Source organism: Mytilus trossulus, chromosome 13 (assembly GCF_036588685.1).
Source record: "Mytilus trossulus isolate FHL-02 chromosome 13, PNRI_Mtr1.1.1.hap1, whole genome shotgun sequence".
Taxonomy (NCBI): Eukaryota; Metazoa; Mollusca; class Bivalvia; order Mytilida; family Mytilidae; genus Mytilus; species Mytilus trossulus.
The window spans coordinates 47,223,602-47,236,464 of record NC_086385.1 but is presented as its reverse complement, the minus strand read 5'-3'; the positions used below and the strand labels follow the sequence as shown (position 1 = coordinate 47,236,464).

The window sequence follows — 12,863 nt, the reverse complement described above, 5'->3', positions numbered from 1 at the left end:
TTTGATACCATATCTAGTTGTGTTTCATATCATGATTTCCTAGATCGAAGGTTACTGCTTATAACAACTGCATTAAAAGTTCCCAGAAGAAATGTTTTAAGTTACGATCCCTTGGAAACTGAGGGTTGTAATCATGATATTTTAGCTAGCATCTTCATACGTAGTGCAGTAGGTATTATAAAATTATAAAAAAATCTATGTTGTGATGTTATACTATTGTTTCCGAAAAAGGGAGAAGGTTTGGTACCATTAAAACGTTTAATCCCGCTGCAAATGTTTGCACGTGTCCTAAGTCAGGATCTGATGTACAGTAGTTGTCGTTTTTTCCTAGTTTGAATGGTTTTACACTAGTAATTTTGGGGCCCTTTATAGCTTAACTGTTGTTCGTTGTGATCCAAGGCTTCGTGTTGAAGGCCGTTCATTGACCTATAATGGTTTACTTTTATAAATTGTTATTTGGATAAGAGAGTTGTCTCATTGGCACTCAAACCACATCTTCTTATACGGGGATCTAACACATGTGTCAACAAGGAAAATTTTAAAAAGAAGATACAATGTATATATTTACAAACCTGTCTTAATAGCTTCTGGTATACGAATTTCTCCAGATTGAAGTCTCTAAAATATATAAGACATACAACAATATAAAAAAAGTAATGACCTATGGCACAGAAATTTACAGCTATAGGTCACCGTACGGTCTTCACCAATGAGTAAAGCCCATACCGTCAGCTATAAAAGTCCCGAAATGACAAATGTAAAACAACTGAAACGAGAAAACTTACGGCCTATCTATTTTACAAAATGTTGACGAAAACCGAATAAGTATAATACAGCAACAGACATATATTTGTCGTTCAAGGTTTATGTTCCGGACCACATGAGTATATATTTGGACCATACGCGTATGGTCATGGCCATATGCGTATACTCATTTGGTCCGACCATACGCGTTTGGTCCGACCGTACGCGTAAGGTCGGACCATATGAGTATAATACTCGTTTGGTTATTAATGGGCCGGACCATGTGAGTATTTGGACCATATAGGTATTTTTTTCAAATTACATTATACACGTTTTAAATAATACAAAAACTTTATCTGAAAAAAACAATGATTGTAACATGACAGAGTATTTATTTTATATAAGACATGCAACAGTATAAAAAAAGTAATGACCTATGGCACATAAATTTACAGCTATAGGTCACCGTACGGTCTTCACCAATGAGTAAAGCCCATACCGTCAGCTATAAAAGTCCCGAAATGACAAATGTAAAACAACTAAAACGAGAAAACTATAGTAACGGTCCATCTATTTTACAAAATGTGAACGAAAACCAAATCAGTATAATACAGCAACAGACGACAACTATTTAATAATTGAAAGGCTCCCGACTTGGGACTGGCACATACACATATAATGTTGCGGGGTTAAACATGTCAGCGAGATCCACACCCTCCACTACCATAGGACAGTGGTGTAACAATACAATATACATTGTAAGAATGAACGATGAAAAGCAGTCGAAAAAGGCTTAACTCATGAGAGACAAAAATGAATACATCCAACACAGAGTATACGTGGCTGAGTACTTGTACATCCCAACAACAAAAAAGACAATAATTATAGATCTGAGTGTACTCACAGTCAATAACAGATAGTTCAAAGCCAATATCATCTAATAAAAAAAGTCGTGCATCTAAGACTAAATTATCAAAAAGTAAAATCACAAATATGCTGAGAGGAAAATCAAATCGGAAAATCCCTAATCACATGGCAAATTCAAAAGACAAAACACATCAAAAACGAATGGTCAACAACTGTCATAAACCTGACTTAGTACAGGCCTTAGAAAATGGTGCATTAAACCTGGTTTTATAGCGCTAAACCTCTCACTTTGTACAACAGTCTCATCAAATTCCGTTATATTTACAATGATGCGTAAACTAAAAAAACATAATAAAGAAAAAAAGTCAAAATATGGGTACAGCCATCTTCGCTAGCCAAGGGTTACGATCCACTCCCGTATGTGAAGAGAGCGGGAGTTGGTCGTAACCCTTGGCTAGCGAAGATGGGGTACAGCAGTCATCATCGTGTTACAATCTTAAAAGAAACAATTTCGTGTGTCCGACATTAGAAAATTTATACATCACATATTTTTGTCGTTCAATGTTTATACAAACCATTTTTAAATTTCACATTTACAATGTTAGCATACAGGGTTAAAACATTAAAAGTATGTAAGAATTAATTTTAGAAATAGACTGAGATTTAAAATAGTCCAAAATTATAGTTGCTTTTATCTATATCCTGGTGGATAGTTGTATCATTGGTAATCATACCACATCTTTTTATTTTTTAAAAGAAGCCATTATAATCATGCAAGTTATATCTTTTTTCATTGGAATTTCATAATAAAATAAGTAAAACTATTTAATTATACCAAAAACATTCTTTTATCAATTTGTAATTCTATAGATAAACTTCAAGATCAGATTAAAAAATATCTACTTAAAATAAATCTTGAAATTATGTTTGCTTCATTTGTATTTCAAATGACTATCGTTTTATCCTGACGTAATAGGGTACTAACTTTATATCACAAATTGAAAGTCATATTACTTGGACATGAAATGTTTATCTAAACATTTCCTAAGTACTTACAAACCATACAATATATCAACAGATTTTATCCAACATCCAATGGACTTAAAGTAAAATATGTCATAAACAGAGAAAGACTTAACTAAACATTCTGACATCTCATATACCAAATATTAATCACTGGTATAAACTCTGTTATCAATTTCGGTCTCCACAAAAAAAAGCCGGCATTTGAAGGCAAACAGAACAAATCAGCTAATTTTATTTTCACTTGATTTATTTCCTTTGAATAAATAATACACAAAAAGATTAACAGGAATTACTAAGGCTTCATCATTTTTTTCTACAGTACAGATAAAGATCGATATCTAATTAATGACATCAAACTTTAAGTCATATGAAACGAGTGAGTGGTGGAAAAATAATGTTTACCCAATTCTTGAACCAATGCATGTATATATCATAAACTCAGTCCCCTGTGCACGAATTTCTCATTTTTTACGCAAATATTTCGTTTATTCGTCAATTTGTTTCTTCTCTGTCTGATATGATATAACAAATATGGCTGCTCATTAAATGCCGTGTTTTGAAGCCGAAGTTTACCGATCGTCACCTTATAGTAAACAAATAACAAAAAGCATAGGTATTTTAAATTAGCATGTGTTTAATTACATGTATAATCAGATACTTGTTTATTTTAATGCATACGGAAAATATGTAGGCGAATTGCTCCTGGAAGGAGGCAATTAAAAATAAGTAAACTTCTTCGAAATGTGGACAAATTAAAGAATTTTTATCAGAAAAAAGTATATGTACATAAGTTGTATAATGAAAACTATCCATTTAATTATATGCATATTTTTTTTGAATTTGAGGTTTCTTATGACTTTAAGTTTTCGGGTAAAAAAGTGAAAAAACAAGTTTCCAGTACACTGGTTAGAGTTAAATAGAAGTTTAAAATTAGATTACCTTGTATTGTTTATCGAAAATACATAAGGCTTCATCCAACCATTTTTTATGTCCATTCCCAAGTATGTAAATAGCACAATGTTGTGAATTATCAACAGTGATAGAAACTTATCCCCTCTGAATTTAAAAGTATATGTTTTTCTTCCTTTGTCATCTTCATTCTTCTGAACAGATTGATTTCTGTCATAATTTAGAAATAGTAAGTTTCTATAGCTATCATATATTTCTATCACAGTGAAATTGATAGTTGCTGAACTTCCATCATCAGTAGTAGAAATGGTGTACGTTCTGTCTAAAATGGATGATATTGCATTGTTATGGTTAAAAAGTTTAAAGTTACCAGCTGAAGCGAAGGGTGATTCACACATTAATTTACGTCGGCCATGTTTGTTTTTTTAAAGGCTTGTCCATTTTTTAACCTTTCACTAGGTTTGATTGGCTATATGAGCTATCACCTTCACTTGACATCTTTTGCCGTTGTTCACATTTATAAAACCTTCTTTTTTTGAAGAAAAAATATGATTAAATATGACAGGCTTTTAAATTAAGACCACTATGAAATCACTGCACACATTTCAACTTATCTTTAATTGAATCGTCCCTAGTAGATTTAATAAACATGAAAAGATTGTGTGTTTTGTTCCTGCCAATAAAGGACATTATTAACATTACACATTAATAACAAGAAAAATGAAACATAGACCGGGGTATTTGGTGCAGTTTTGGGTGAAGGTTTACTATTTTCCGATAAATTGGCCATGTATAAAAAGCATGAAATAGTTATTTTCCAAAAAAATGTACCGATTGGTAGCTTAATTTTACGTTTTTCAGTTGACCTTTCTTGACAGAGTGCCAGAATGTTTTCCTGCCTTTGAACAATCATATCGTCCGGAGACGAAAGTCGGCAATATGGAAATTGTCTTTTATGATGAGTTTTATCGCATAATCCTTTAGGATGATTATTAATTTGGCAACCATCAAATCAAATTGATGATGCCAACTTTTTGACTACAATTATAATGATTTTGATGCATGTCAAAAGAAAATGATACGTTATAACCTAAAGAATATCATAAATTTGAAATACATTGCAATCCTGCGAATATTAATTTAAATGTGATGTCGAACAAATGACAACGTTAAAACGTACTGAGGATTATTACATTACTTCTATGATTCAATTTTGGATTAAATCATATCAAATAAAGGCAACAATAGTATACCGCTGATCTAAATTCATAAATCGATAGATAAAAAAAAAATCCGAGTTACAATTAAAACTGAGGGAAACGCATCAAATACAAGAGAACTACGACACAACAGAAACACAACATCAAAATATAACACACACAGAAACGAACTTTAATATAACAATGACAATTTTCCTGACTTGGTACAGGGCATTTTTAAAAGAAAAAAATGGTGGATTAAACCTGGTTTTGTGGCATGCCAAACCTCCCGCTTTAATGGCAGTGTTAATTATAACATTAAAATGACAACCTTACATGACATTGACAGGAAGTTGGTTTTGTGGTAAGTTTTGTTTTATTTTCAGTTATACAGTAGTAATCAAACATTTATTGATCATAGCATTTAAATTTATAGGTCACTCGATAGTAACAGCATTTCACTTTTCGACCCCGCTTAGATGCTAAATAAGCCAATAAAAAAAAAGATTCCATAAATATTCATTTGAATAATGGATAATCACTACTTACAGGAGGCTCTAAAATACAGGATATCATTGGGTTTTTTCTCGCTTTTGACCAGAATTTACCAGTTTTTAAACAATTCGTTGGAATATTATAGTTGTTTCATTTTCATTCTGGGAATACCACTAATTGAACTTGCTACCACTAACGACTTACCTTCTGACTCTGCCATCTCTATCTTGTAATTGTTACAAAAATGGAGTAAACATTAAATAATCAATTTATATAATTTGTCGTCAATAATCATGTGACAAAAAAAATTAGCTTTATCATAATACAAACTTTGAGCTTTCAAATTTTATTACTACTGTACGACACTTGAAAACAAGCAAAAGGATTTTCTTGAAACGATTAATGGTTTATGATTTTTTGGATTCCAATTTTGAATGTTAAAGTCAATTCCTCAAAATCTATTTGATTTCAATTAGTCCTACCTTACTGAAAAATAATTCTGGATATGGGTTATTATAAAGCCTTTATATTTAAGATTTGACAATACTTTCAATACAGTTTCATCTAAGTTGGCAAGAAAAAAGAAAAAGAAGGAAAATGGCGACAAAAATTGTTTTTGCGAAAGAGGTGGTGAAAAAAATATTGACTCATAGGAAACCCTTATGTTTTCACTCATCACAGTGTACCACGGACTATTTATAATGAGTAAGCTTTTGTAATAACATTGACTGGAGTACATGTTTGATAAATTGTGTTGAAGTATATTGCTGTCTTGAGGACTAATCATTCTTCTGCTTTTATTAAAATCAATCTTAGTTACAAGTAGTGTTTTTAATTCAGTATCTTCACACATAAAACAGTTTAATCACAAAAATACTGAACTTTGAGAAATTTTTTAAACAGAAATTCCCTAATCCAATGGCAAAATCAAAAGGACAAACAAATTAAACGAATAGAAAACAACTGTCATATTTCTGTCTTGGTACAGGCATTTTCTTATGTAGACTATGGTGGATCGAACCTGTTTTTTTTTATAGCTAGCTTAACCTCTCACTTGTATGACAATCTCATCAAATTCCAAAAATTATATTGACAACGATGTGTGAGCAAAACAAACTTTACAAAGTCAGAAACCTGTAATTCAGTGTTTGGCGTGTGTTACATACTAGTATTAGTTTTTCGTATATTTTTTGTATATTTTTTGTACACAAATTAGGCCGTTAGTTTTCTCGTTTGACGTGTTTTACATTCGGGGCCATTTATAGCTAATTATGCGGTATTGGCGTTGCTCATTAATGAAGGCCGTACGATGACCTATTGTTGTTAATGTCTGTGTCATTTGGTCTCTTGTGAAGAGTTGTCTCATTGACAATCATACGTACCACATCTTTCTTTTTTATATATACACATGGAAAAAAGTATTGCAACACCAAATTGAAATTGAAATTAAAAAAACACTCTTTATTTTTTTGTGATATAAATTGTTAAAATAGAACTAGTTAAACATTATTTAAATATCACCTGAGTTTGATCAATGTTCATCGACTCGATAAATTCTTATCTGCACATGCAGCCACTGTATCGTAAACAGCAAAGCAGGTGTTTTTATCCTCATTGTTTTCAACACTCTAAATAACCAAGTTTATAAAGTTATGTGATTGACACCTTGTAATGTGTCCTCCACAACTCTTAACCGCAGCAAATTGGCAGATTATCAGCATGAGAGAAGCAGGAATGTCGCTGTGACAACTGCACGTATTGTTTGTCATCACCATTTCAATATTAGTCGTTTTGAGAATACAAATCAGGCAATAAACGATGTTAAAAACTATCCGCGATCAAAAAGACCTACTATGCCATCTGCTAGGGAAAATCAGGCATAATGAAGCTTGGACAGAAAGAAACACATTGAATACAATACAATCCTAAAAAGAGAGGACCCTTTTAACAAAAAATGTTTGAGATCGACTCATCGCTACTCGATATCGTCTGATAAGACTATTTCAGGGACTTTTTCTTACGAACAGACACACAGTTGTCTGTATGCAATGTAGTGCAGAGCTCGCCAAAGTTAGAAATTAGCATCGTGGAGGATCTCCAATGGAATTCGGTTTATTTTCCTTGGCCCGATCGTAGCCCGGATTTGAACCATATCGAGCATATATGGGACACTTTTTGGCGTAATGTGCGCGAAAGAACATTTCAGGCTAAACACGTGATGAAATAAACAATGCCCTTCATGAAATGGTTGTTGCTACCTTAGCAACAAATGAGTCGATTTATTGCAGGAATCAGAAGACGTTAAGTGGCGGTTAACCGTTTGAATGGAGGATGCGCATAAAGTACTAATTCTTTGGCGTATAATGATCAACCATGATGTAAACAATCATCTTAAGAAAAATTTTCAAATGTCTGACATTGTAAAGTTCGACTACAGTAAAAGTTGTAAAATGCTGTATTTTGTACAAAAACACTTCATTTTGTTTTTAAAATTATGATTAGATAAATCGTTTTTTTTTCAAACATTTTTTGTTCTTTAAAATGCCAATGTAATTATAAACTATGTGTCAATATTATTTTACATATATTTTATCATATGTCATCCAATATAAAATTTTTCAAGTTTTAAAAAATCAAGGTGTTGCAATACTTTTTTTTCATGTGTATCTCATAGGTAGAAATGTCAAAGAGGGGTACAACAGTCAAAATTTTGTTATATTCTTAATCATTATAAAAACAAACAAATATGTAATAAAGAAACACCAAAGGATATAGAAACAAAGCACATTAGCAAAAATGAAAGACAGGAATACAACAATTTAAAATAGCACAATGACGGGATGTATAAGTACCGAGCCACTTCCTATATATCAAAGAAACACAAAATGGCATGAAGGCAATCACACACGTAGAAAATAGAAGAATATAAAAATTATCATAGAACAATAACACAATGAAGGGATGTATAAATACAGAGACACGACAAATTGATATCACAAAAAAATAGACTTAACAGTAAAAGAAGTATTCATAAAGACACCTAAAAGAATATTATAACACGAAACAACGTAAGTACCCATAATCTATACTCTACGACCGTCATGTATCATTGTTGTTTCTTATGGTGTTGGTATGCATTTGTGTCTGGTGTGTGACAAAAATAGTTTAATGCAATACATAGAAATAACAATTTGATGGCGGTCTAGACTTGAAGTTTACATTTCAATATATACGTTCATAGTCCTTTTTTCAGTTGCTTTATCACAAACCCCTGCCATTATACAGAAGCATCATAAATTGATATAAACATATATTAATATATGCACAATTTGTCCACTATTTGTATATCCATAACATGATATGATAATAACATTAACAAGTACCAATTTTCCTGCACCAGTGCCCATTTCGACAATACATGTCTCCTCAGGGATGCTCCTGGCCAAAATATTTGAAATCCAAAGCTTATATAAAAGATGAAGAGCTATAATTCAAAAGGTCCAAAATGTATATCCAAATCAGTGAAAGGAATCAGAGCTTTGCATGATGGAGATACATTCCTTAATTTATAATAATTTATAACATTTTGTAACAGTTAATTTTGATACCACAAAAAACATTTCATGCCAGTACCGAAGTACTGGCAACTGGGCTGGTAATACCCTCGGGGACTAACAGTCCACCAGCAGATAACTTTCGATAATGTTCGACAATACAGTGAACGTTCAATTAATCGTTGCATATTTTGTGAAACTTACCAATGTAGAACGTGACTTTGATTACATAAGTAAATAGTATTGTATTTGAATAGATGTATCATGTACGAGTTTGATAAACTATGTAAATAATATACTTCACCACCCACTTTCAAGCTTGTAAAAAATAAAAACGTCATTTCAAGCCATTTGTTGTCATTAATATCGGTCAACGCATCAAAGATCGTATAGGTGATCACTAAAGTAGCGTTTACCATTTTGTAGAAAAAGATGACGTCTACACATCCAAACAAAATTTCGTTTTCTAAATACCATGGACACGGGAACGACTTCATAGTATTGGACGATACACAGGAAGAACTACAGCTTTCTAGAGAGATACGACATTTAATGTGTAATCGGAAGTACGGAATTGGTGCTGATGGCCTAGTTATTCTTAAGAAAAGTGTCGACCACTCCTTTGTTATTGATTATTACAATGCTGATGGAAACCCTGGTTCTCTTTGCGGTAATGGCAGTCGTTGTGGTGTAGCTTTTGCCCGGAAATTAGGATTGTTCGATACCGTCTGTGATTTCGTTGCATGTGATGGTTTACATATTGCAAGATACATTCAGGACAATGATACCTATGCAGTAAGCTTTGGCAATAGATACTTCCATGATATCGAAACAATAGATGACCAAAACTTTTTTGTTAATACTGGATCGCCTCATCACGTGCGATATGTTAATGATTTAAACAATTATGACGTCATCAATGAAGGAAAAAAGCTTCGTTACGGAAAATATGCTGATACGAATGGTTCAAATGTTAATTTTGTTGAAAAGAAATCTGACGGAAATATTTTCGTTAGGACGTATGAGAGGGGTGTTGATGGTGAAACCGAGGCTTGTGGTACTGGAGCAGTTGCTTCTGCCTTGGTTACGAAGTTTCGCAATTTACAAGATGGAGGTAAGGACACGTACAAGAAACTAAAAACATCATGTGATATTCATATGGCAGGAGGGAAATTAATTGTGGTTTTTGACATTACCGAAAATTCGTTCACCAACATTGAATTAATTGGAAGTGCATGTCATGTGTTTAATGGGATTTATTATTTCAATACAGAATAGGAAAGTGTATAATTTTAGACGCCCTTATTCTCAATGATTGATGCATATGAAAAAAATGATACCTCAGGCATATATCCTAACCCAATAACAGAACAACTCAAAACTAAAAAGATACAATTTACTCCGATACTTTGATAATATAAAAAATATGTGGTTCGAAAGCCAATGAGGCAACTATCCCCAAGAGACCAAATGACACAGAATTTCACAACTATATGTCTCTATTTGGCCTTCAACAAATAGCAAAGCCCATAAACCCGTTTCTATGCAAAGTTCTATTCCATTCACATTGTTAATACAAGGAGAGGGACGATCTCGATCTGGTATGATGAATGATAATGGGATTGGACGACTACTGAAATGCTATACGACATATTTTATGTTAAATCATGTAAAATGCATGAAGCGAGAATGGATGAAATAGATTATGAAATTTGAATTATTTAATGTATTTTTAAATATTCATGGCCAACCATATACAGGAATCTTTTTAAGACTGTCAACCACTTTATAGCCAAGTTTACAGCAAGTTGGTTCTACTTGAAAATCTAATAAATGTTTAAAAATTAGATCTTTGTAAAACTCAAGTTGAACTCGGTATCTTCTTCAAACACGTTTGAATAAGGTCATTTTGATAATTTATCACTCGGGTTATCTTTTTATCTTACCTGTTACGACAGCAAGTTTATTTGATACGATTCTATTTTCATATACATGTCGTTAATACAAATATATGAAAAGGTAGGGGCTTTCACAAGAAAAAAACATAGTATAGATATATATATGGTTCCTCATTTCACATATGCACAATAGTTATACACATTAATTAAATCGCGAAAGGCACAAAAAAAAATGGCCCAATATTATACTCTTCCATAACATACATATGTGTTAAAGTCATTATGATTTAAAAAGACACAGTAAGAATATACCAATTGATCCATCATATTATAAATCTTATCAAGTTATTTAATACCGTCCATAAGCACTCAGCACATATAAATACTTATACACCAACAAAAAACGTTGATGATCTCAGGTGTTCTGTAAGTGTAAGCAGGAACGGGTTTAGTAGTGATACGCATCTTGTTGTTGATATCTGATAAACTCCGTTGATAATTGAACTAGGTTGGTAGTCATTAGCTGACAAACAGGCAAAATTTTGTTTCCTGCTGATGGAATGTTGCTACATCAAACGTAAAAATCATAATTGGAATAGTCAAGTCAAATTTGTAATACAGTTTAGTATTCAAACGATTCTTATTGTCAATGTTTAAGCGAAAGTCATGACATAAAGTAAACATAACTTAACATGTGGTATACCTTATTCTAATTTGGAATGATGGTATCAACTAGACTTAAAATTTTCCCATGAGTTGGCATAGTCTTAAAAACGAAACTTGACAAGAATGATGTTATTGCTAGCATTGGTTTATTTTTCATATAAAGAAAACACTGTGTAATATCTGCCTCATACAAATAAAGTCTTCGAATAAAAAATCATAGGTGGTTCCCAAAGGAGTGGTTTGAAAAACATACCAGTACTGACTTAAACATTGACTAAAAATCAAGCTCGTTGATAATATCAGTTTGAGATGTTTTATAAAAAAGAAGATATGGTATGATTGCCAATTAGACAAAAGACCAAAACTACACAGAAATTAACAACTGTAGGTCACCGTACGGCCTTCAGATTTTTTACTAACCAATGTGTGCCTACCATAATCCGATACCGACTTTTATTAAATAAAAACGAACCTTATCTGTCGATCGGTTATACGTTTGAAAATAATGCTTGTGTAAAGGATAAGGCAGTCAACTATCTTATCTACACGCATGGACGTAATTTGAATTCAAAATAATATTTTACAACATATAATAGGCCTCCAAGATGAACAACTATGTACGCTAAACTTGCATTTCGTTTACAAAAGACCACGCAATGGCACTCAAATCACAGCAGTAAGGATGATAAGTGAAAAAAGATGTCGAAGAGCCTTAAACATCGAACATTATGAGTTTGGATAATATAAAACTAAGGCATTCTATAAGAGGTTAGATAACCTTAGAACAATTGAACATAATACACTGTACATCTGTGTTCCCCTAATGTGATCTTTCGAATTAGACTTGTAACATGGTTTGTACTTAAATGAGTAACACGACGGATGTTACATGACTTTTTAAGCCGGATTTGCTTACACTTCTGGAGCACCGGAGATCAACCCCGGTTTTTGATAGGGTTCTTATTGCTCAATATTGTGTTTTGAATACGGTTGTTTGTCTTTCGAATTTTCTCTGCCATGGCGTTTTCAGTTTTTTTTTTAGACTTATGATTTTGAATGTCTCTTTTGGTATCTTTTGCATCTCTTTTATGAAGAGCACATCAACAAAATATGAACATATCATTGATATATGGTGTCAAAAAAAAAAAGACCCAACAGTCTTTACTACTGGGCAGGTGATACCATCTGGAACGTAACGTCTGTCATCAGTTGCATCGGCCTTGTGGTTGTAATAAGTCACTACAGGTACCAGGTCTACAATTATGTACAAATACTTTGGATTGATATGATCTTAATTTACTTTAACTACGCCATTAGTTTGATATTTCACAGAAACTCTAAACTGCAAGTTCTGATTTTTGCTGAATCTCATGAATCTCCTGAACACTTTAGATATGCATTTGGTATACCGCTATAAACCTCCATGTATGGATGTGTTGCAGTTATGATGGCATGTTGTTGACTATAACGATTTTATCTTATTATAATCCTGGTACCTTTGATAA

At 32.5% G+C, this 12,863-nt stretch overlaps 1 protein-coding gene across 1 annotated transcript; it reads left to right on the top strand.

The window, feature by feature from the left end:
- Positions 1-9,020: 9,020 nt before the first annotated feature.
- On the top strand, positions 9,021-10,208 carry LOC134694662 (diaminopimelate epimerase-like). The gene has a single exon (XM_063555705.1). It carries the CDS (start codon positions 9,227-9,229, stop codon positions 10,070-10,072), a length of 846 nt encoding a protein of 281 aa, XP_063411775.1. The 5' UTR covers positions 9,021-9,226; the 3' UTR covers positions 10,073-10,208.
- Positions 10,209-12,863: the final 2,655 nt, after the last annotated feature.